General features: G+C 42.3%; 1 protein-coding gene across 7 annotated transcripts in view; it reads left to right on the plus strand.

Annotated features, from left to right (window-relative positions):
• Positions 1-25,866, plus strand: part of NEDD9 (neural precursor cell expressed, developmentally down-regulated 9) — a 182,335-nt gene extending 156,469 nt beyond the window's left edge. For 3 of the 7 annotated variants that reach the window (XM_036347075.1, XM_036347076.1, XM_036347074.1), the window contains 5 exons: positions 16,091-16,192; positions 16,686-16,787; positions 17,853-19,100; positions 20,626-20,715; positions 23,305-25,866. In XM_036347075.1, coding sequence (XP_036202968.1) covers positions 16,091-16,192; positions 16,686-16,787; positions 17,853-19,100; positions 20,626-20,715; positions 23,305-23,814 — 2,052 coding nt within the window. In that variant the 3' untranslated portion in view covers positions 23,815-25,866. The remainder of the gene's footprint in view (positions 1-16,090; positions 16,193-16,685; positions 16,788-17,852; positions 19,101-20,625; positions 20,716-23,304) is intronic. The other 4 variants (XM_036347077.1, XM_036347078.1, XM_036347079.1 and 1 more) reach the window with 4 other exon arrangements.
• Positions 25,867-26,384: the final 518 nt, after the last annotated feature.

Raw genomic sequence — 26,384 nt, forward strand, 5'->3', positions numbered from 1 at the left:
GTGGGTAAAAAGAGTGGAGCTAGGATATTTAGAAAGGCATCATGTTAAAAAGAAAATAAAAGAAAGGGAAGGAATGACCTCATCAGCACTTTATAGAATTCCAATGTGATGACAATTTGAGATAAATGGAAATGTGTCAACTGAATGACTTTTAAGCATCTAGTGTAGTTTTTATTCTTATGATGCAGTGACGAATTAAAAGGTGACCCAAACCTTCGCGATGCTTACATTGTAGTGTGTGACATAAGCAGACACTGTACTGTCAGTGCTGGGAAGGAAATAATGTCAGTGAGCTTATGGGGGTAACAGCCAACACCAAGATGCTGCTGCTTACCTGAGTGTGAGAGGGAGGGCTTTTCTCTTTTGTTTACTAGCAAATTCCAAAGGCCTACAGGGGTCCAGTGAGGTTGGTATTAAGAATGGCAAACTGAATGGAATAAGAAAAGACCTCTGAATTAGAAGAGGAAAGATGCAGCTCTCTATGCCAAAAAAAATCTTGTTGGCTCTGAGAACACTACAGGCACAGGTGTACTGCCTTAAGAAAATCTAATTCAAAGTCTGAATTTACAAATCCATATAAATTAGAGAATATCTATTTGCATGATAATGGAATCCTCTGTTGAAAAAAAATAGGGGGAGGGGATTTACAGTTGGATTTCTTAAATAACAAAGCCACAAATGAATCTTAATCACCTTCTAACACATAAAGTATGTCTCACAAAACACTTCTCAAGAATACGTGTTGCCTAAACCCGGTGGGTGTGGGTGTACATTAGGAGGAATTCCTCAAGAAGTGGTAAACAGCTTTCTGACTAGCATTGCCCAAGACAATGATTCCTGTCTGCAGAGGATAGACTGGCCATGACCTTTCAAAGTCATTACCCCACGGACGTCAGATTCAAAGGGAAAGCCAAACCAGGCTCTGTCTCCAGAGGAGAACAAGAATAGTCGAAAGGTGTAACCATAAATAAATAACTTCTCTCATTCTTAGCGCTGGTTGTTTGCACCTTAAAAATAGCTCTCCCTTCATCTGAGCCTGTGCGAGGCAGACAGGGGAGACCAGAACAGGAAATGCTTGGCTGAGAGGTGGTGGGGTCTAAACTTTCATTACAGTTTACTTTGGCAGGAAGGTGACATGTTTTCTTTTTTAGACTCAACCTTTTTCATTCCAAGTCTGAAAAGTCTATAAACCTCAGACTTCTTCCCATTTTATTTGCTGTTACTACACAGCACATGCACTCCCTTACTCTCCAAGCCCAGGCCTAAGAATATGCATTTTAGTAAGCTCCTTGGCTAGTTCGGGGGGAGGTAGTCCAGGACTGCACTCTGAGAAGTACTGTAAAGGGGTGGACCATGTAGTGTATTGGGCATGTTCCAATCTGATTGTGAATTGGGACTTTCCATAGTTAAAGATTCCCTTGATGTTGCAAACAGACTGTGGGCTTCAGAAATGTTATCCACCACAGTTTTTTCTACTAATGAATCACTGAGGGAGGAAAGAAAGACAGTGAATTCTGCCTTCTATCACTTCAACTTTGCTCTCTGGGAAACTTCAGCCTCTACCTCCTTCTTACATCCCATCCACATGAAAAGACATTCATCACTCATTAAATGAGCGGTTAGGAAAAGATAATCATATAATATGACCCCCACCCTTTCGTGAAACAAGAAGACACATGAGTACTGTGGAAAAGCATGGGCTTTGGAGGTAGGCCGCTCCTGGCTCTGTTTCTTCATAGCTATTCTTCCTTGGCAGGTCTCTGAACTTCAGGTTTTGCTCTCTTCATCTGTACAATGGGAATAATCATAGGGTTGGTGTGACACTTAAATGAAGCAATACATAGAAAGGACCTGGCACAGTGCTTAGCACAGCAAGGGCTTAAAAATATTAGTTCCCCTCGCCTTGTCCTTTCCCTTTACAGTTTATTTTGAACTGCATCAGCCCTGTTTGTGTTTCTCACTCTACACCAAACATGCAAATACTTTTTAAAAATATTTTTTTTATTGATTTCAGAGAGAAAGGGAGAATGAGAGATAGAAACATCAATGATGAGAATCATTGATCAGCTGCCTCCTGCATGCCCCCTACTGGGGAGTGAGCAACCTGGACATGTGCTCTAACCAGGAATCAAACCATGACTTCCTGGTTTGACGCCCAACCATTGAGCCACATTGGCTGGGCTATGCAAATACTTTATTGCTAACAGAGACTGCTCCCTTTCAGTGTGTGCCTCTCTTTTTGCTTCTATAAGAATTTGGCACAGAGTGGAAAAGAGCTCCCAAAGTTATTTGGAAACCATATACACTGACACCTTTACTTAATTTCATTGGTCATTTCACTCTGGGTTCTGTGTGCAATACCATTTTATCCATTAGGCATTGTGGGCAGAATGCCCAGGGCCTACGAGAATGTTTGAGAGCTGAATGAAAAATTTGGCTCCAAAATATGAAAGGGGAAAACTACAAAATAGAAATTAATAAATACTTAAACAAATGTAAGTGTTTATTAATTTGCAGACAGATGTGTAGAAAACAATATCGTGTCAATCTCATTGTTACATTTAGGGCTCATAACTAATTGATTATATTTAAAAATAAATTGTAGGTTGGATTTTTCTTACTTTGCTAAGATTTCTAAATATGCCTTGTGATTTCCAAGAACTCAGAGGCAATTCTAAATTAAATGAGTTACTCATAGCCCAGTGATGGCGAACCTTTTGAGCTCAGTGTGTCAGCATTTTGAAAAACCCTAACTTAACTCTGGTGCCGTGTCATATATAGAAATTTTTTAATATTGGCAACCATAGTAAAACAAAGATTTATATTTTTGATATTTATTTTATATATTTAAATGCCATTTAACAAAGAAAAATCAACCTAAAAAATGAGTTCACGTGTCACCTCTGACACCCATGTCATAGGTTCGCCATCACTGTCATAGCCCAATAATTTGAAAAGCTGAGTTTTTAAAAGCAAAAATCCTACTTAGTATGGGAGTACGGTTTGGAGTGGAGCTCCCAAACCTACGAAGCCCAAGGTCTATGAAGGTCTAACACAGCCTCATTTCTCTACTTCAAAGATCAGTAAAACTGCCCCTGAGTTCATCCCTTTCATGCTTGATCTTCACAGGGAATCACATGTGTTTCTCTGGTTATGTTTGGACATGTTGCCTTTATTCTAACTGGTAGAATTAGATTTGCTTTGAGTCCTTCTGAAGATGAGTATGGGCTAAATTATTAACTCATTGAGGCAGGCAGGGGCCATGGCTGCCTCTTTACTGCTATAGGCCAAGCTCCCCGCAAAATATCAGCACCCAGATAACACCCAATGAGCAAGGCCAAAGCAAGAAATGAAGCGTTTAATTTGAATTGACCTTTAAATAAACAGAAAAGTGGTTCTGATCTTATCACCCATTCACCATCACACACTGTTCAAATCCCATGGTTCAGCTCATTACCTTCTGTTATGACATATGTCAGATTATACATGATAGTTTTCCCCCAGAAGGGTCTTGGAGAATGTCACCATCTGTTTTCCGTAACCATATCTATCTATACACAACAAATGAGCATCCAAAGTGTGATTGATGTACAGTTCAGCTTATCTGAGGACCTCACTTTTATGCATTTTGCCCAGTATAGACAACAGTATTAGTGAACTCTTCTATAGTAACCTAAAGAGAAAAAGTACACTTTTTCTCCTGAAGGGCAAAGCTTCCTTTGGGTATGCTGTTATTTCCCTAGAATGCCTTTCCTCTGTTCTATCTGTAAACTCCTATTCATCCTTTAAAACCCATTTTAATGTTCATCTCCTCTGTGAAGCTTTCTCTCTGTACCCCAGCAGTGTCTACCTCCTCTATGGCTCCAAAATATGTTATATATTTCTCTTAATGTCAAGCTAATGGGCTCATTAAAACTCTAGTAGTCTGCCATTATCATGTGTATAATGGGCTAGGCTGGGGCCAATACTGCTTCAGGGGTGGCACTCAGAAAACTCAAGTAATATTAAAATTTATCTAGACCCCATTACATTGCTGACCTTCCAAAATGGGACACAGCCATATGTTGGCAGGAAATGATTCAAAGATTTTAGCCAGGTCTTCGCAGCCCATTCCTGAAAGGTAATATAAGAACCAGAAATAGATTAACTACAATCTTTGTACCTTCTTAGACACTGAGTCATCATAAATTACACACACACACGCTGATACACACGTACACATACATACACACCCATAGCCATTGATTGGTTAAAAACAGAGAACTTCCCTTATTGGGATTGAAAGCATTGTGAAATCTGGTTGCCCAGAGCAACACTCAGTTACTAGCCAACTAACTGCTATATATTAGCTGTGTGATTTGTCCAACGACAAGTAAAAATAGATTTAGAGGAAATAAAAGCTCCCAGAGAAAATAAACTCTGACTTCACCTCACTTTCTTTTGTTCCCTTCCTACACACACACACACACACACACACACACACACACACACACACCACATACACACCCTGAAAAATAGCAGGGTTTGACAGAACAGAAGGTACCTCTAGTTTCGTCACTTATAAATTCAGTCAAGTACAACCATGTTCCAGAATTGTACACTTTTGTATAAAAATCATCTTAGTTTAAATGAATTTATTTCCTCAACACGTGGCTTTTGGGACTATGCAGAGAAGTGAACTTTTATTTAATATCTCTACCCTCAAGAATCAAGATAAATTTTAAATCTTACACAAAATTTGAAGCCCTTGAGCAATTCAAGGGCAGGACTTGATGAGCTCACTTTGAAAATGAGAAGTATCTCTTCCCAGTAGAGTCACCCACGCCAGTAGAATGAGCAAACTGTAATATCTCCTTAAAAATGAACAAAGGTCCTTTTTGTTTGATGAATGCCAAGGCCTTCAAACTCAGTTGCAATTTGTTATAAAGCTCAGAGATAATGCATATTTCTAAGAGTGCATTAGTAACTTCTTATAAACCCACACCAGAGCAGACAGAGGTAATCTCCCTTCCTTTTTCAATGATTTCATGCTGAGTGACTGTGCTTATCAGAGTGAATAGGTCAGATATTGTGTGTAGTATGATGTCAGGCTAAGTGGTTAAACTCTATTTGTGAGGGAGAAGAAAAGAATACATTTATTTATTTGATTGGATGATGAAATGCAAACTTAGTACTGGTTGCACTCATCTTTGAAAACGGACTTGTGTGAGTACATTGGGCAAAATGCAGAGAGGGGTGCCATCAGAACACACTGGGTTCTAAATAGCTGTGCCACAAACCTGGTTGTCAAGGTTCACATCTAGAGGGGTGTGTCTTTCTTAAAAGTTATAACCCCAGTAACATTTGAAGAGTACAAAGGAGCCTCTCTTTCAAGGGACCCCAGAGTCAATCAGTTTTTGAAGCAAAGGCTCCTTTAGCAATGCCATAATCACATCTGACTTATTTGGATAATTTTTATAATATGTGTTTCATACAGCCTGGTGCTTAGACCAGTTATTTATCAGAATAATTATTTGTCTTCACATTTACCACCAATCAACTGTGCAGCATTTAGAATGTTATTAAGTTACTCATCTTTCAAGGTAATTTTAGATCTAAAGTGGGCACGACTCAATGGTGCCTCTGAGCTTTGGCTCCATGTTAGGGACATTATATCCATCATCTCATCTAATCCTCTCAGTAGCCTCATAAGGTGTTCCATACAACCTTCACTTTACAGGGAGGGGGCTGCGGTCTGAGGAGTAAGTTAACTTGCTAAAGGACATAATTCTAGTAAGCGGCAGGATTGATATTTGAGCCTGCGTCTGTCTGACTCTGAAACTAATGATTTTTACATCCCAGCTAATGGTTGATGTTGCCAAGCCCTAAAATAAGATGGCATATTTAGACACTTCATTAGCAAGTCCAGCTCACCAGAATCCTGGGTGCTAAATCGCATCCTGTTGGCCAGGAAGAATTCAAGTCACTCCAGAAGGTTCCCACCTCAGATGCTTAGAGTCACCTCGAAACTGAGGGAATCTGAGTAAGAGATGAAGAAATGCCCACCTCCCCGCTGCAGTGGTCAGTTTCGTGGCAGGCTGATCCAGAAGTCCTGAGCAGCCATGAAGCTGATGCAAAGTCTGTGGGACATGGCCGAGACTATTGCTATGTTGGCTTTCTCTGCCGCTGAAAAGAATCTTTTCAAATAACTTCAGATTGCTTCAAATGGAAACTTCATTTAACCAGGCATAGTTAAATCTCCCAGGATGGGCTTGCCAGTAAAAGGGGCACCCCCAAAAAATAAGAGACCCAGATCTTAGGTTTTGCTTCTCATATAAGGAAGTAACTTTCTCTGGGAGTGTTTGTGAAATTAGAAGAGTAGTAAATTTTTAACATGTCTTCTGAGTGTAGGCAACAGGACACGCTGTGGGCCCAGCTAACTACCAAGGTTCTCATTCACTCCTCTGTCATTAATGAGCTGAATAACCTCTCTGAACTTTAGCCTCCTCAACTGTGAAATGGGGAATAAGGCTGGATTGTCTTTAATGGTCTTTGCTAAAATTTTATGATCCAAATATCCTTATCTGATTCTTTCACAGAGTTGCTTGAAAAGTTTAATGAAATGACCTGGACTCAAAATTTTTTAAACAAAAGACACTCAGATGTTGATGTAAATTTCAGTTGACCCCAAAGTGTTGGCAAATCCTTCTTACTCTTCCTTTAGGATTCAATCCACCTTCCTAGAAACCACAGTCTCCTGTAGAAGATAGAACCATGTCAGTAGAAAGCAGGGTGCAGGCAGGAACAGAGAGAGGAGGTTTGGGGTATGCTAAGCCAGGGAGAAAGAGTTGGCAGACCAGCTTCCATACCTGGTCTGGATATTAAGAACTCTTCTCTCTTTTTTGTTACAAAGAGCTAAGAAAGTACTTCATACTGGAACTCATTATTTTCTGCCCATTCTCCTCTTTAATCCTGTGGGGTTGGCAGAGGCTCTTGGTGGGTCTGATGTCTCTTGAAGCGACAACCCTGGGTCAGCTCCCTTCAGACCTGGCACTAAACTCTGCCACGTGGTCAGTTTGCTCCATCAGCCAGCCTGTCTTTCCTCCCAGTTAAGCCGTGGGAGGTCTCCTATTTAAGGAAGGAACGATACCCATGGGCATTTGGGTCCAGACATTTTCATTCCTTGATTTCTTTCCATAATTATATCCCCTTTAGGGCATCTGTGGACATCTCTCTAAAATCCACTTCAAAAATCCAGATTCAGTGTTTAGTGTCCTGTTGAATTTATTTGGACATCAAAAGAACCAAAATGCTTGTGCCTTTTCTAGTTTTCATTCAAAGAACATTCTGGTTCATGGGATATTTAAAAAACGGCTTTGCTATAGCCAGCTGTCACGGGCCGTGTCAGGCCTTGTCCAGAGAGAGACCAAACCACTTAGGCACCCAGGCGTCATTGCCCATCGTGCTCTTTCACATTAAAGAGCTCCTAACTGCTCTTGGCACTCGGTCACTCCATAGCTAAATATTGCTTTAGCGCTCACTACACAAAGAGCTTCCTGAAAGCAGCAGGGGAGACGTGCTAGGCCTTAACAATCAGGGCACTGTTTCCATTGAGTGGTTCGCCGCCCAAATGCTGTGTCAAATGAAAGTGACCCAAGAGCCCCGTTCCACTTTTGAGCTTTCAGTTGTCACTTTTTCCTCATTTGAAAAAGAGATTGACCATAATTTAGATGTGTCTAACAAAAGGCATAGTTCTAGCATAAAATTAAACATCAAAATGTCTTTAAAGGCAAGTAAATTGCTTCCCAAAAACAGAGAGAAAAACCTTGATGAGTACAAGATAAGCATTAGGAAGGGTTAACCATGGCCATGGCCCATGAAGGTGGCCAGACACAGTTTTCATTATATTGTTGCTATGCAAGTAAATAAATGAGCTCACTGCTACACCCAAGCTGGGCAGAGAGAATTTACAGAGAATTAATAAATCCAGTGTAGGAAACACGTGGCTTTTTCTCTGGTCATAGAAAAAGCAACTAGTAATCTTGGATTTTAAACCGACAAATTTCTATAACTTTGCAGTTTCTGAATATTGGATCCAAGTTCTAATGGGCGGACAGTGATAATAAGGATGTTTCTTTTCCTAGGATTTTCTTCAAAGGGAAAGGATCACATCGTCCCTGGGCTTGAAGACAAAGAGGTTATTATATTGTGGTGGTTCTGTTAATGCTTTTTAAGGGCATTTAAGTGAAATAAGTCCTTTCCAACAGGCAGTTTTAGAAATCTAAATACTCTTATTAATGCATGAAACTCAGAGATAAAAATAAATAAATAAAGTCTAAAATTCTAAGTAAAACAGGGGATGTGAGGGGATTAGAGATAGACAGGAAGCAATCTAATTTTACTTTCCACATATGCCAAGAAAAATGCAAATAGATGGCTGCTAACCAGTGAAGCCCACTTTTGAATTCTGACAATCTGAAGTACTGCTAATGTCGAGGTTATAAATATGTACTGTAATCAGTATGGCACAGTGGCACTTTTTAACTTGTCATCAATTATTCATTATATTTCCTGAGCACCACCTGGGTTGCCTAGCTCTTGAGTAGGCCTGGGGGCCAAACACCAGGAGCTGGTCACACACATTCATGCTCTGCTAGATTCATGGGTACACTCCATTGGTCAATTATCAGGGCTTGATCTAGATATTTTTGTTGTTGTTGCTGCCTTTATCCTTCCTTGGGGTTGCTGGTAGCATGGTAGGAGGGAAGTCAAAACGGGGCCAACTATTGCAGGAGAGAGATGAGAAGTTGTGATAAGCCCTAACCGGTTTGGCTCAGTGGACAGAGTGTCTGCCTGTGGACTCAAGGGTCCCGGGTTCGATTCCGGTCAAAAGCATGTGCCTTGGTTGCAGGCACATCCCCAGTGGGGAGTGTGCAGGAGGGAACTGATCGATGTTTCTCTCTCATTGATGTTTCTAACTCTCTGTCCCTCTCCCTTTCTCTCTGTAAAAAATCAATAAAATATATTTAAAAAAAAAAAGTTGTGATAAGTAGGTTGGTGGTAGAGCTGGCATCAGAAAAACGCACAGCAGACGTGGCAGGGCCAGAAACTCTAAGAATGAGCTTTTGCAGGATTTGGGGGGGCAAGGAGGATCTGATTTCATGAATGGCACACCTGCCCCATCCCCCTTCCCTCAGCGCTCTACTGGATTGTCAGCATGCAGTTGAGAAGCTGAAGTTCTCCTAAACTCAGGGCCTCTGCTGCTGAGATGCCCCAATCCCAGGCCCCCACCAGCTCTTCTTTAAGGAGGCAAGGTGATGTCCAAGGAAAGAAGCCCCTAAGCAGACTTGCTGAGGCCTTGGAACAAGTGATCCCATGTGAGCACAAGTTATCTCATGAGAAGTATCTTGCTTTTAGATATTCAGATAGGTATGCGCCCTACTTCTTGGTGAGATCCTCTTGACAAACCCAACTTGTGATCTTCCACTGAAAAGGCCTTATCTGAAGAGAAATTCAATAAAGTGCCCTGGGTTTTGGACCTTGCCATCTTTCTCTTGGATAAACATCTTTATCTCTAAGTCTTATAAAGCATGTTTTCTCCTGGGGTTTTCCACTGGAGTGTCTTAGGCTGTTATAGTGATACATGTGACAATGGCAACACTGATAGGACCAAGTAAAATAGTAACCCAAGTAAAGCTGCTGATGGTTATCAAGGGCCAAAGTCTCTTGTCATTTACTGCTTTGATTTAAAATTCCCATTGTCTTGAAGGCCTCACTAGGAACACTTCATGCATTTGTGAAGATTAATTTCTATCTGACTTAAATCTAAGAATAATTACATTTTTCTCTCCCATCGTTTAATCGTGAAACATTTTGAAGCAAAATGGCCTCCAAATCTATCATTAAGACACAAACAACATCCTCATCATATTAGGAAGAAAGCAACAATAGGCTGTTGTTTTTTTCCCAGTCTTGGCTCATGCATTCCTGGCTATCTTTGACTGTGTGGTGGACATTGTATCATTGAGATATTTACAGAAATCACTTTAAGAGATTCTATAAAGATGTTCTCTACTTCGAGAGTGGATTTTATTTCCTTTTTTCAGCCTAATAGGCATACAAAATTCTAATTTCAGACATTGAGATATTCTTGCCAACCCTCATGATTAAAACCTAGTCTCAGCCTATGCAAGGGTGAGTTCAGTTCATTTTTACTTTAGCATGCAGCCCTTAAGGTCCCAACCCAAAGTGGGGCATGGTTATCAGGGTCTCTACCTTGGTAAGCCACTACCTAACATTCATATCCCCCATCACCCAGAAGAGCTATAAAAAACACAATGTAGCATCGGAGACAACAGCAAATGTCCTCAAGGAAAATGCAACCTCAAAATTTGGGCTCACAGAGAATTAATAAATCCAGTGTAGGAAACATGTGGGCTCTATGAATTCCTTCTCTACTTCCAAATTTGGACCCGGTAATTCTTTACTATCTTTTAACTCTTTGATGCTATTAAGAAGATTTTTAATATCTTTTTCTCATTTTCTTAAGCAATCTCTGATAGAATGTTTGACCTAAATGACCTAGTTCACAATTTTAAGTCCATAGGTAAAATAGTTCAACCTAGATAACAATTATATTAAAAAGAGCTAAGGCTTAAGGGTTTACTCTATGCTGAGTACTTTCTGAACTTGATCTCATTTAATGCTCATAATATCCTATGAGTATTTTATTATCATTTTATTAATGAGGAAACAGCTTAGAATGAACAAATACCTTGGACATGTTCTCACAGCTAGTAAGTGGTAGAAACAGGGTTTAGATGCAGCTCTGTCTGAATCCAGCTGAGGTTCTCAATCACTGCCCTCATCAGACCTAATCCTTTCGATGAGCTAAAGGCCCAGTGTGGCCATGGCCTCTGCTACACAGCTTCCCATGACACGGGCCTGTCGCATATTCTCACAACTAGAGAAAGCTTGACCCCTGGTCCTTCCTATTGTATTTTCCTTCTGATGTTAAGGTAAAAAGCAGAGTTTGGTTTTGTTTCTTTTTTGCACAACTCCCGCATATGTTTCTGGCTTGTGGCTGAAAAGAACACAGGTGTTTGTGTCACATGCAGGCTCTAGATTTGGGGAAAGGAAACCATCTAGTGGCCCAAGTTGGCCTCTACTAGTGGTTTGCACCAAATGCAGTGCAGGCGATCATTTTCCCATGGGTTCTGATTTCTCAGCTTTATCTAACAGTCACTCTATTTCCTCACTTGCCCGAAGCTGCCATGCATGGCTGGTAAGACACAGTTCTACCCCTTTGTCCCTTGGATCCCACTCAACCTAAAGCTTAACTTACCTAGAAACCAGTCTTATCCTATACAGGCAGACCTTGTTTAGTATCCTCTCTAGTTCCATATCATCTTGGTAAGAAAAGCCTTGAGTTTTTCCTTAGTTTGTTAATACATTCAGTCAATACATTATTTAAGATCTGCTATATTCAAGACACAGTGCGGGGCCTTTAAACTGCTGCTTATATACAAATGAAGAAGAGGCCCTAGCTGGGTAGCTCAATTGGTTAGAGCATCCTCCTGATATGCCAAGGTTGTGGTTCAATCCCTAGTCAGGGCACAAATAAGAATCAACCAATGAATGCATAAATAAGTGGAACAACAAATCAATGTTTCTCTCTCTCTCTCTCTCTCTCTCTCTCTCTCTCTCTCTCTCTCTTTCTCCCTTTTTTTCACCTCTCTCTCTCTGTAAAAAATCAATAAATTAAATAAAAATGGCCTGGCTGGTGTTGCTCAGTGGTTGGTTGGGCACAGTCCCCTGCACCTGGGTGTTGCTGGTTCTGTTCTCAGTCAGTACACATGCCCAAGTTGTGGGCTTGATCCTTGGTAGGGCCTATATAAGAGGTATCCAGTCTATGTTCCACTCTCACATTGATGTTTCTCTCTCCCTCTCCCTTCCACTCTCTCTAAAAATCAATTTAAAAAATTTTTAAATGAAGAAGAATGATCTCTGTCTCCACAATGCTGAGATGAGGCACTGAAACAGTCAAACCACAAGGGATAAGTACCATGTCCTCAGGTACATATGGAGGACATGCTCCTGGAGTGCCAAGGGAGATACTTCTTGTATCCGTCTGGGAAAGGCTTCATGGGACAGAGGCACCCTACTTGGCCTTGAGAATTGAATGAAATTTGAATCTGAGAACAGGAAGAAGAGCATCTTGGACAAAAACACAGCATGAGCAAAGGCACAGAGGTGTGAAGGCAGGATGTGTATTAAAAGCAGAGTCTTGCCAAGGCACGGACTCAGCGAAGAGCTGTCCAGCCTCCCTCAGAGGCTCTCAAGGTACTGAAGGAGGAGGGCAGGAACACACCAGGGAAAGCAAAGACTGGCAGCCAGGGGGGCAGAGGTATGCTTAGTTTGGCCAAGGTGCTGTTTGAAATATTTCAGCCAATTTCTAAAATCAGATTTCACCTAAAAATCCAGATTTCTGGTTTCTTCTGAAACTTGAAAGATCTGGGAACACAGGCGGTACTTTTTCAGGATGGCAGTTGACTGGAACTGAAGAATAGCTGCCTCTTTTCAGGAGGGTGTCATGTCTGTCTCCCCTACACAGAACTCAGCTTGCTTCTCCCTTCACCCTATCTGCTCAGCCCCACAGGTGTCTAAGCGGCAGGCCAGGTGCAAGCTCAGCTGAACCAAATGTGGAGACATGAATGACAGACCCTAAGGGCCTCTATTCCAGCTCACGGATTCCCACATGGGTTAGTTTTCAGGGTTCTCTGGATCTGGCTGCTACCCCAAAGATAGACTCCTCTTTAAAATGTCAGCATGCACGGCTCTCAAAATTAGGAGATGTGGACGTATTTAAAACATCTCTAAAAACAGCTCATGCTGCCCAGGACCGGAGGCCCAGCCGATTAGTGAGAAAGCTGACACAACCCAGTCCCTGCACTGTTCATCCTACCCTGCCAGGGAGGTCGGCGATTTATTAAATGGACTCTCCCTGTTCTGAATGTCTACTGTCAGCCCTTTCTCTCTGCCTCAGTGTCTACCTTCAGACTCCTTCGTTAGCTGACAAGAATGGTACTGACAGCTGAGGAAGGTCCGATTCCTCATCGGGACAGGAAATCCAGCTTTGGAAAGTGCCAGTCCTCTTCCAGGGTGATCAGGAAAGCAGTGGCAGCAGTGTCAGTCATAGAGCCCAGGAATCCCACAGCTTAGCCCAGCCGTGGGCAAACTACGGCCCGCGGGCCAGATCCAGCCCATTTGAAATGAATAAAACTATTGAAAAAAAAAAAGACCGTACCCTTTTATGTAATGATGTTTACTTTGAATTTATATTAGTTCACACAAACACTCCATCCATGCTTTTGTTCCGGCCCTCCGGTCCAGTTTAAGAACCCATTGTGGCCCTCGAGTCAAAAAGTTTGCCCACCCCTGGCTTAGCCCCTTGGTGGCAGCACTAATGAACTAGGAGGTCAGTTTGGTCATTCCTAAGTCTAAGCTCTTGTAACTATAAATAAATACATAGAAGGAAAGGAATGCAGAAAAGAAAAATGAACAGGGAGGGGCAGGGGGTAAGGGAATGAAAACATAACTGGGTTTCATTGAGGAAATTAGTTTAAAATGCCCTTTGTGTGGCAGTTGCACCAGTACCTTGCTGGCAGCTGCTCAGGAGAATTCTTCCAAAACCTATGTCCCTTTTGGTAGACCTTGGTGTTTCTCGTAGGCTGGGGTTCAGTAATTCGGGGACAGTAGGAAGGCTTTTGTGTACTCCGTCAAGCAGGAAGCAAAGGCCTGATGGACCACAAAACTGGATACTTTGTAAGGTACAGAACAGTCAGCACTTTCCCCTGAGGAGAGAACACACAATTAATTGGCAGGAAAGCAACCCAAGCGATGGGCAGGGGAGGAGAGCGTCCAAAAGTCCATTTCCAGCTCCAGGTTCTTTCAGGCGTCAAAGTGCATTGCTGTACTCCCTGGATGTGTCTGACCAGATGCAAATGCTGGTCTCATGTAGAGGCCATTTGTGGACCAATGTGAATTAGATGGCAACGTTGGGAATGCTGGAAGCGGGGAGGTTGTGTTTTGTGGGCTTTATCCCCCTGCGGTTCGCACCATCTGTTTCTTTTAATGCATAAACAAGGGAAAATGACTGGCTTGGAATACAAAGTTTTTCAAAAAAACAGATGACCACAGGCATCCTCTAAATGAGAAAGAGAGAGCAAGTTGGGGTTCCGTGACATTTGTCAGGAAGTGAGAAGTTAAATACTGGGAAGCATTAATGCTTCGCCAGGGAAGCGCCACAAAGGCAAGGAAAAGCCTTGTCCATGCCCCGCCTTCCTGAGGTCATGCCCTGTGTTTACATTTCACCAAGAGTTATTTTCAGATCCCAACACCGCCCACCCCCCTCCCTTCTTAAACTAAAGATGAAGCTGCTCGGCATAACCAGCCTTGGTTTTCCATTAGCAGTATTGCTAACTTGGCAACCTTGCAGAGAATCTACTATTAGAAACTTTTAGAATGAACAAAGGCTGCGTTGTGAGCGTGTGCTACTATAAAGCCAAAATAGAGAGCTATAAATAGAGGAGCTGATGAGAAAGACAAAGAGAAGATACTTTCTCTCCTCAACAGTAGTGAAGTATATATATATATATATGAGGGCATTAGGAACAGTGTGTTTTTCTTGAGCAAAGGGCATCCTGCTTTAAAAAGGAAGGTTTGCTCTGCACAACACAGTGGCTACTAGATAGAATAGTTCTGTATGCTCTGTGCCAACAAACCTTAAAGCTACAGATTCTTTTTTTAAACTGAAGGCAGTGGAGAGATTTGATGGAGTGGTGACTGCATTCTAATCTCTTTTACCTTCATTGCAAGAAGCAATCAGCCACAAGCATCAGGGATTTAAAACCAAACTGAACTGGGGCATTTTAGAGCCGCTGGGGAGAAGAGCATTGGTGCATTTGGCTGAGTTCCACCCTTTTCAGCACAAGACAGACATGAGCATTTTTCACATCGTTTGTAGGCAGCCTGACGCCAGAGTTTTCATATTAGAGAAAGGATTAAAGATGACGATTGCTTAGGGAACAATCAACTCCTCCTAATTTGCAAGATCTGCTCTCAAAAATTCCATGGGCAATACCGAGGTGGGCGCCGTTAGTCATTCAGGGGCAGGGGTTAGGCAGAAATAAGACCCTGGCAATTTAGAAGCCTTGGGAGGATTAAATACATTTCAAAATGAGTATAAGTTCAAATAATTTCTCTATCCGTGCTTAGGACACAGTGAAGTATGTAGATATGAAAACACAAGCCTGTTGGGTGCCATTGGTGTGATTGACATTGGCTCCCGGGTTTGTGATGAGTGGATTTGGCTTCTGCCGGCCCTTGGACTTGCATACTGTCTGCGATGTTTGCTTCCCTGGTGGAAACGGGAGAATGATTAGAGCCCTGCGCCCTGTTCCTAGGACTCCCTGACTCTGTGTTTAATTTGTTTCCTACATTAGATTGAAAGCTACTGCAGGCTTCTAAAGGCAGCACTGTGTGAGCATTGGTTTCATGAAAGTACTCTACTGACCTGTGGCATTTCAGTTATAATCGTAATAATGGCAGATGAAGAGGCGTCCTGGGGAAGGCATGAGAGGAATTTTAAGTGGCTGAACTCAATTTGTATTATTCATTTTACAAATAGTTTCAGAGCCTTAAATTTTTTTTTTTCACTATGCCCTGCTTTTGAGGCTCCAAAGCAATAATCTAGGGTATTCATAACTTAAAAGTGGTTCTCCCTTCAAGCACATTTTGGGAATTGAGTCTTTATCTGACCAGCTTTGAGATGATTTTGTTACCATGGGGAAGGGGGATAGAGATATTTCAGGGGCTTGTTCTTCACAGGGATTCAGGAGGAATTAAAGTTTATTGGCCTCATGTCCCCTTGTCTCCTTCCTTTTCTCTCTTTTCTGTTTCTTTGGGTTGTTTTGTTGTTGTTGTTGTTTTTCGTTATTTTTTTCTTTCTTTTGATGGGGGCAATGAGGGAAGAGTGTCCGATGAGGAGGCTAGGAAATTCACTTAGAACTTGGCCTTGGAATTTTACACTTCTCTGTCTTCTTGCCCACAGGTGGTAACCCCCGTGAGGACAGGCCATGGCTATGTGTACGAGTACCCATCTAGATACCAAAAGGACATCTACGATATCCCTCCTTCCCATTCCACTCAAGGGGTACGTACCAGGCCCATGGTCCCCATGGGACAGGAGCACTTCAGGTGGCATTCCTTCAGCACTACATGTGAAAATAAAATTACAAATTATGTACATTTCATATGAAGCTTGATTTGTCTATTCAGGAGCCCTTGTAGCCAACATTATTAAATTATATTTTCTGGATTTGCTTTATCAAGAAATCCTAGGCTTTTATCTGACAAAGCTTTTGTTGCTTATCAATTTATCATTTTATTTCAGGAAGTATATAATATCAACTACAGTTTAAAGTACAGACAGTGTAGATATTCCACTTATGATCATTTTTACATTCAATCTAAGTAAAAAAAAAAAAATAAGAAATTAAACAAATTTTCACCAACTCCATGTTATATAGAATGCTGTAAAAGAGGAAGGATGTACATAAGCTGGTAAATAAATCCATAGTTCAAAGCTTGAACGCATAAAAAATGACAAATATAAGACATCCCTAAACTCAGGTATTTATTTTCAGGTATATGATATCCCTCCATCATCGGTGAAAGGCCCGGTGTTTTCAGTTCCAGGGGGAGAGATAAAACCTCAAGGGGTCTATGACATCCCTCCTACTAAAGGGGTAAGTGAGCTCCTACAGAGCAGCAAAAAAGTGTGTGTGTTTATTTACTGGGATGAAGCAGGAAGGACAAACCAAAAGAAAACTAGTCTCTGGGAGAGAATAAAGGGATGGGAGGGAAGGAGAAAGTGAGGAAGAAAAGACAATAACTAAAGATAACCCTATGGATTCCATATTTAGAGTCCTCCCCCCCCCTCTAAAAATGGGGTAGTCAATAAGGAGAGTCAATAAGAAGGTAAAATCATTCATTCAGTTTGGCAAGCAACTAATATATGTCATATGTATATAGGGTGTCACAGCACACTCTGTCCATGTATTTGTGTTAATGAATTTGATTCACTCTGCTACCCTCAGGAGGAGGCCTACATGGGAAGTACATTTATCCTTATTTTACAGATGAGGGAAGTGTGTCTCAGAACACCCAAGTGACTTATGAAGTATCACACAGCTGGTAGACCCAGGGAGAGACCTGAGGTCTTCTGACACCTAGTGCAGTGTGTTCATGCATACACTGCCTCTCAGCCTGAATCCTCCAAGGCTGGGACCCAGAGAGAGCAACTCAGCTATCAGAGCGCACACAACAGGCAGCACTGGGGCCAGGGGAAGGACAAAGGAAGTGGGAGCAGAGTGGGGCCTTGGAAATACCTCTCATTAGTGGGTTGGGGTGGAAGAAGAGGAGGCAGTAAACAGGACTGAAAACCCAGGCCTTCTTCTTTTTTTCTTTTTGTTGTTTGTCGTTGTTGTTAATCTTCACCCAAGGATATTTTTTCCATTCATTTTTAGGGAAGGAGAGAGAGAGAGAGAGAAAGAGAGAAACATTGATGTGAGAGAGATGCACTGATTGGTTGTCTCTCACACATGCCCCAACGAGGGCCCAGGATCAAACCTGAAATCCAGGTACCTGCCCTTGACCAGGAATCAAACCTGGATCCTTTGGTGCATGGGCTGACACTCTAACCACTGAGATACACTGTCCAGGATCAGGCCTTCATTTTAATGTGTAGTTGTTTCCCCATGTTCACATGAGCCAACTCAACAAACTAGCTTCGGTTTCTACTTACTTTTCAGGTATATGCCATTCCACCCTCTGCTTGCCGAGATGAAGCAGGGCTCAGGGAAAAAGAGTATGATTTCCCCCCTCCAATGAGACAAGCTGGAAGGCCAGATGTCAGACCTGAGGGCGTGTATGACATCCCCCCGACCAGTACCAAACTGGTGGGAAATGACCTTCACATGAAATATAACTGTGATGCTACAGGAGCTGCTGAACTGGTAGCACAAAGACACCCAAGCATTTCCCTGAAACACCCACCCTCACTGCTGGGACCATCAGGGGGCACTCAGAATGATGCGTATGATGTCCCTCGAGGGGTACAGTTTTTGGAACCACCAGCAGAAACCAGTGAGAAAGCAAACCCTGAAGAAAGAGACGGTGTTTACGATGTCCCTCTGCACAACCCAGTGGACGCCAAAAGCTCTCAGGATGTGGTAGATGGCATCAATCGATTATCTTTCTCCAGTACAGGCAGCACCAGGAGTAACATGTCCACGTCTTCCACCACCTCAAAGGAATCTTCACTGTCAGCCTCCCCATCTCAGGACAAAAGGCTCTTTCTGGACCCAGACACAGCCATTGAGAGACTCCATCGGCTCCAGCAGACCCTGGAGATGGGTGTCTCCAGCCTAATGGCACTGGTCACGACCACGGACTGGAGGTGCTATGGATACATGGAACGACACATCAATGAGATACGCACCGCAGTGGACAAGGTGGAGTTGTTCTTGAGGGACTACCTGCATTTTGCCAAGGGCGCTGTAGCAAATGCTTCCTGCCTCCCGGAACTCACCCTCTACAACAAAATGAAGCGGGAGCTGCAGAGAGTAGAAGACTCCCACCAGATTCTGAGCCAAACCAGCCATGACTTAAATGAGTGCAGCTGGTCCCTGAATATCCTGGCGGTCAACAAGCCCCAAAACAAGTGTGATGATCTGGACCGCTTTGTGATGGTGGCAAAATCGGTGCCTGATGATGCCAAGCAGCTCACCACAACAATCAACACCAATGCAGAAGCCCTCTTTAGACCAGGCCCTGGCAGCTCCCATGTGAAGAATGGGCCCGAGAGCATCATGAACTCCACTGAGTACCCCCATGCTGGATCCCAGATGCAGCTGCTGCATCCTGGAGACCACAAGGCCCAGGCCCTCAACAAGGCGGTGCCCCCACACCTGAGCAAGGATCAGCCTGTAGCTGACTGTAGCAGCAGTGATGGCTCTGAAAGGAGTTGGATGGATGATTATGACTATGTCCACCTACAGGTAAAGCAACCAGACTCCTAAACCACCTATAGCAGTGGTTCTCAACCTTCTGGCCCTTTAAATACAGTTCCTCATGTTGTGACCCAACCATAAAATTATTTTCGTTGCTACTTCATAACTGTAATGTTGCTACTGTTATGAATCATAATGTAAATATCTGATATGCAGGATGGTCTTAGGCGACCCCTGTGAAAGGGTCGTCTGACCGCCAAAGGGGTCGCAATCCACAGGTTGAGAACCACTGACCTATAGTCACATTCAGGGAGCCTAGAAGTAAGGCCTGTGAAGCTGGCAGGCTGGACTACCAGAGGAGAGAACATGATTAATAATCCAAACAGTTCACTAATTGGAGGCAGTGTACATAGGGAAGAACACTGGCCTGATAGTCTAGAGTCCTTGGTTTGAGACCTTCCTCTGACACTAATTGTGTGACCAACGTATGTAACCTCCCTGGGTCTTATTGTCCTCATTTGAAGCACAAGGTTGTATTTGACCCTACTGATGGAAGAGACTCCCTAGTAGGAGAGTGGGCCCTTGGAGAATCATACCAGCTTCACTTCTATTTGCCTTTTATGATATAGTTCAAAATGACATTTTATTTTTTAAAAGATGGGACAGGGAGTTTAACTATTAAGAAAAAAATAATTGAAAGCCTCTGCACTAGAGAATTTCTAAGGTCCATCATATCTAGTGTGTGTGTGTGTGTGTGTGTGTGTGTGTGTGTGTGAGATTACTTACAGAAAACTTAATCTCATCCCAGACTTACCTTGAAGACCACTGGGCATTTGCCAGTTATCTAGGACTTAACCTGGATATGGGAAATTGGGCAATCAAAGTCTGCCTCCTACAGGTGGAAATTCCACCAAGTTGACCTGGGATCTTGATAACTTGCCTTTTCACTTTGGGGGATTGAAACATTCTACCAAGATCCATTATTTAGAATTTAGCTTACTCTCTTACTCTGCCATTCTTTTCATTTGACTAAGAGCCAAAGATTATTCTGAGAACTATAGTGTTTAACTACAATTCCCTTGAGTGCCGGATACTGGGGAAGGAAGCACTGAGCCACACCTAGTGCTAAGGAAAGGGCTGGTTGTCCAATTCTGCATGTTGAGAAATATTATCATGGTGTAGAGTTGTAGATGATTCAAAGAAATTAGAAGTGCAACATTTAAACCTGGGTTAGGAGGTTAATGGGTTCAAATATAATCTATTAGAAAAGAAACCTAAGAAATAGTACTGGATAAGGAGGCTTGAAGGGGATCATGAATAGCTCTCTGAAAATGGTAAAGTGGAACAGAGAAGGTGGCATCCTACATGTAGCCCTAACTTAACACAGTCACTGTGGAGGTCTGGCCGAGAAGCACATCATCCCTGTCTAGGATTTATGGAGTCTAATTGGGCATGTGGGAAATTACCAAGGCAGTGGAAAATGAAACAGTACTTAACCATTTGTCAATGAAATTGTTAGCATAAGTGAATCATAGTGGTGATGTAATGTTTGCTTTATGTTGAAAAATAATAGGGTAAAGAGGAGTTTGAAAGGCAACAGAAAGAGCTGCTGGAAAAAGAAAATATCATCAAACAGAACAAGATGCAGCTGGAACATCATCAGGTAAGTTCAATCAGGACAAAAACCACTTGGTATTGAAAAGATTTCCTGCTTAATAAGAAAGGTATAACTTCAAAAGATCGGGATTTTGATCCTTCCAGCACACTTTAGTATAAATAAGCCCCAAGGCATACAATAGAGCATAAGAACAAAGAGAAGGTTTATGATCTTAGTAATCCAGCTGGTATACCTGGATTACATCCAAACAACAATTTTTCCAGGCTAAGCCTGTACATCTACCATATTAGGACTGTTTGGGTTAAGGCTGTTGATCTCAATGAACAAGACCCACTCAAGCTGGCCCAAGCAAAAAGGTTCTCTAGTCGGGGAAATTCTGGAGCAGAAAATGAAGACATATCCAAGTCCAACGAGAACTAGGACTGTAAATTCTTTCTCCTTCTTGTACTTCCTTTGCTTCTCTTTAAATTTGCTTCCTTCTTCCCTATTTTCTTATAGTTTCCCCTGCTTATCTACTCATTTGGCTCCCCTGTAACTTTACAGAACCCATAAATGGCCACTCACAACCCTTTCTATAGATGGCTTTTCATCTCACCTGATAGTCGACCACTGCTGTGATTCATCAAATTCCTAAAAAAGAATCTGATTAGGCTATCTCTGTCTGTCAGTCTGTCTATCTGTCTATCTATTTCCCTACCTACCTATCACTCCCTTACAACACAAGCCTCTGGGTTGGCTGCTCTTGGTCAAATCTAAGGGTAGAGGGCAGGATCCAACATTTCCAAAATATACCCAAGTCCATTTACTAAGGACTTTGGGCAAGACAGAGTCATTCAAAAGTAGAGCTTGAGTGGGGCAGATAATGATGGGTATTGCTGGTGCAAGGGCATAAAAATAAAGAGGAACCAATTGAGGATATATAAGCCCTTTTTTAGATTACATAGAATGGCATGTAGAGACATGAAATGGCAATTGCACTCAGGAAACCAGAGTTATGATCCTTCCTTTCTGACTAACCAGCCATGTGCCCTCAGACAAGTCATTTAACCTCTCTGAACTTCAGTAACTTCTCCATAAAATGAGAAATCCCTCAGCCCTCTATTTAACGAGATGATGTATTTATAGACATATTTGCAAAAGCATAAATTCAGTATTCTGAAGCAGCACCCTATCTCTGTTGATGTTTGCTTTGGCATTAGGCCAAGTAAAACTGCAGGGCTTTAGGTAACTTATTGAAACGGTAGTAATTTCTAAGAAAACAGATTCTGTAGAAAAGTAAAGCTCACTGTGCATTTCTCAGGGAAGGAGCTGGGCAAGGTCACCCTGCTCTACCTCAGGGTGAAAGATTGAGTCCTAAGCTCAGGTTACAGATAGTCCTTACCTGCAAAAGACAATCTCTCTTGAGAGTCGGTGGGATAGCTGGGAGTTATTATTATTGCAACTTAAATAATACACCATCTGGGGGTTGTAATAAGAGAAGGAAGAAAGCTAACACTTGCTGAGTCTGACTCTGTGGCATGTCGTTTTCTTTCAGCAGCTCTGTGGAACTGTTACGATGCACAATTAACATTTAGATTTCCTTAGAGATGTTCTTTTCCACAGTGCACATATAGTTATGTGCATTAGTCTTTCCTGTAGCGCTGGATAATCTATATATATAAAAGGCTAAGTGACCGGCTGACCAGCCCACCGGCCGGTAGATATGACACTCACTGACCACCAGGGGGCAGACATTCAACGCAGGAGCTGCCAAGTGACAGCAACTTTGCAGAGTGCCCTCTTGAAATCCAGGACCCCTTGGGGGACGTCCGACTGCCAGTTTCGGCCCAATCCCCGAAGGCCAGGCTGAGGGACCCCACCTGCCAGAGGGACCCCACTCACTCGGCAGATGCCCTTCGAGCTCCAGCGCCGCCCCAGGTGTGGCTGGCCAGGGAGGGACTGCGGGAGGTTGGCTCCAGGGTGTGTCTGGCCCATCTCACCCTGTCCCGCCCGCTGGCCACCTTCTAATTAATTTCCTTTCGATGTGTACAAATCCATGCACCAGGCCTCTAGTGACATATATAAATCTTGACAGAAAGAGTAGGAATGGTTCATAGAGTGTCATTTATCTTAGCAATGGGTCATGGGTTGTCATTTGTACCAAGAAATGGGTCATGGATTGTCATTTGTCTAAGCATCTTGAAGGACAGAGTCAAAGCTTTCCTGTCAGCAATTTACTTGATAAAGAGATCCCTACATTTGCTTTCCCCTGCACCACTCAACATTTATAAACATTTACATAGAGGCTGTCCTATACCAAACATCATTCTAAGCACTTTGTAAATAATAACTCGCTTAACTTTCATAAAGGTATAGGTAACAGAGCCAGGTTCAAACTCTGCGTGGCCTTCAGTCTAAGGGCAGAGGAGGCCAATCATCTAATCATAGAAAGTCAGAGCTGGTGGATTTCTTAGGGATCACCTTTCTCAACTTCTACATTTTACACTTTAGGAAAGCAAGACGACTTGACCAAGGCTTCATATCTAATAAGCACCTGGGATTGAAACCTCTGTCTTTTAACACCCACCCCTGATTAATTTCCATTACAGCACACTGCCTTACCCTCAATGAAATCTGCTTTTGTCTTCCTTGCAGCTAAGTCAGTTCCAGTTGTTGGAACAAGAAATTACAAAGCCTGTGGAAAACGACATGTCAAAGTGGAAGCCCTCTCAGAGCCTCCCCACCGTAAACAGTAGCGTGGGCGCGCAGGATAGGCAGTTGCTTTGCTTCTACTACGACCAGTGTGAGACCCATTACATTTCCCTTCTCAATGCCATTGACGCTCTCTTCAGCTGCGTCAGCTCGGCCCAGCCCCCGCGGATCTTCGTGGCACACAGCAAGTTTGTCATTCTGAGCGCGCACAAACTCGTGTTCATTGGAGACACGCTGACAAGGCAGGTTGCTGCCCAGGACATTCGCAACAAAGTGATGAACTCCAGCAACCAGCTCTGCGAACAGCTCAAGACTATAGTTTTGGCGACTAAGAAGGCCGCCCTCCACTACCCCAGCACTACGGCCTTGCAGGAAATGGTGCACCAAGTGACAGACTTGTCCAGGAACACGCTGCAGTTCAAGCGCTCTTTGCTGGAGATGGCAACGTTCTGAGAAGAAAAGGAGGACAGGGACTGAGTGGGTTACCAAGGAAAACTGGAAATACTATCTGGTTTTTGTAAATGATATCTATTTTTGTATATATTTTATATGGAAATGAAATATTTTAACATTTTATGGGTTAGACAACATTCAGAACTTCAGGGAGCTAGAGAGGGAACTTTGTTTGTGTGTGTGTGTGTGTGTGTGTGTGTGTGTGTGTGTGTGTGGTTCTTGTGTACACATGTAAGCATCCCGAACATAAACTGTACAGAAACTTGTCCACGTGCGTGTGTGTGCCTGTGTTCATGTTCGTTTGTAGATGTTTGTCTGATACATTCCATTCAAAAACATGAATTAAGAAGCACCTTAATAAGCACCTCCTGATGCTGCATTTTTTTTAGAAAACATGCCAGCTGGTTGTAATATACCTACATATACTAGCAATTTATTTTGAGCCTGTCACTTCCACGTCTGGGAAGGATAGTTTATTTGCAAATGCTCACCTCCCAAATAACAAGGCATGATATAACTTATCCTTCTTTTGAAGCCCCTTCCAAAATTGACTATCTTGGACACATTAGTACAAACTGTCTCACTTCTGGTTGAAAAGGTTTCAGAAAGTGATCTAAGTTCCTATATTCTGGGAGCTGGAGAGGGAAGAGACACGTGTGGTAAGAAGCCAAGTCCCAGTTAGCACTGGGTTGTTTCAACACTGTGCGGACCTCACGATAAAAGGAGAGAGTGTGTTTCCCGAAACTATTTAATAGTCTGTATTTTTGAGTGATTTTGCCATGAGATTTTCCAGATGATGTTTTCAGATTTGCAAAAACCATATTACTTGCAGCAGGAGTTTATAAAGACACATCAGGCTCTAATCATCCACAAAAAAGAAGGATGATTCTGTCTGCAGGTGTAAGTAGAAGCCTTTCTGACTCTCAGCATTCGCTTAGGTGCTACTACCCCTCCATTACCTGAGGGAAGCTGGCCAGTTCCTTGGTCACCAGAATGTTAGAGCCACTAGGCCACATCTGACTCTAAGAGAATTTATTGCTTCATCTTGCACCCTCCGTAAACCATGGCAGACTTTACACTTAGAGTAGCTATACTGAGCCCATTTAATCTTTATAACTCTGTCTGGACAACAATCCTGCATATACAGCCCACCACTCACACAGCATCCATTCCATAGTCTGTCCCCTTGCTTCTACTGGTGTTGGCACAGCACAGACACACCACAAGCCACCTGATTCATCATAGAGCAAATAAAATACTTCCTGCCTGGTGAGAAAATGCATTCACATATTACCAAGCCAAGAAGCATGCTATCACCCTGGCCAGTGTGGCTCAGTTTGGTTGAGCATCATCCCGTGCACTGAGAGGTCACCAGTTCAATTTCTGATCAGGGCACATGCCTGTATTGTCTGCTGGATCCCCAGTGGTTGGGGGGTGTGGAGGGGGGAGGTGCAGAAGGCAGCAGATCAATGGTTCTCATTGATGTTTCTCTCTCTTCCCCTCTCTCTAAAATCAATAAAAACATAAAATAAAAATGAAGCGCACTTCGGTCTTTCAGTCCAGTGCTTATTTAATGGTTTTATTCCAGCCTATTTGAAAACATTTTTATTTACAATGTATGCTTTAACAGAATTAAGCTTGCTTGTTTTAAACAACCAAATCATTGGAACAGCACAAGATTTAAAGAGAAGAATGTGTAATCTCAGTATGGTGAAATACCAGTGAAACTTATCATAGAAGGTGCTTTTCAAAACAACCGTTATTGTACTTCTCAAAGTTCTGCTCTGCCAAAATAAGATTAAAAGTTGTGTTGTTATATGATAAGTAAATGTGTAGGGAGGAAGGGGATTGCTGAAAATCGACAACACTTGAAAAGTATAAAAGTGTGTCCTTGTAGATTTCATTGTAAATGTGTATTTCTTAAGAGGTGACAGATTTGTTCTAAGTGGTGACATTTCATGTTTGTAAAACCAAAATGTTCAATATGTAGTACTCTCTTTGTTCTTGTGTATGTAGAAGCTATTTTAAATCATTAAATTTTTTAGATCTGTGTTTTCATAGCCACTGGGTTTTCTTTTTCATATTTCCCTCCTTATCAAAAAATTAAATACAGGCTTATCTTGGCACTCCTCATACAGAGTCATTTTTATCGATACCATAGATCTGGATTTTTTAGGAAAATCGAGTTGTGTATATTTTTATCTTGTGTCACTTCAGAGTGTATTTGCATTTGAAGAAATATCTGCGATCTGTTAACATTACGAAACCCAAATATCTGGAACAAGGCTCCTCTTCATCAGAAAGCCTGTACTTTTAAGTGATGGAAAGGATGATTTCTGCTACAATATGAATACTGCCATTCATGTGGTTTTAGAATCAAAGGAAATTGTTCCATTCATTATGGAATAGACATAAAGAACAATTTTAAATAAAATGTATTTGATGAAAAAAAAGATTTATAACCACATAAGTTATTTTTAATATTTAGACTGCTCGTTCACTCAGGTCTCCTACTGGGATTTATAGGTAAAGTGTTTGAATATACCTTGTATCACTTGCCCACATCTATA

The sequence above is a fragment of the Myotis myotis genome, unplaced genomic scaffold (genome assembly GCF_014108235.1).
Source record: "Myotis myotis isolate mMyoMyo1 unplaced genomic scaffold, mMyoMyo1.p scaffold_m19_p_2, whole genome shotgun sequence".
NCBI classification, from domain to species: domain Eukaryota; kingdom Metazoa; phylum Chordata; class Mammalia; order Chiroptera; family Vespertilionidae; genus Myotis; species Myotis myotis.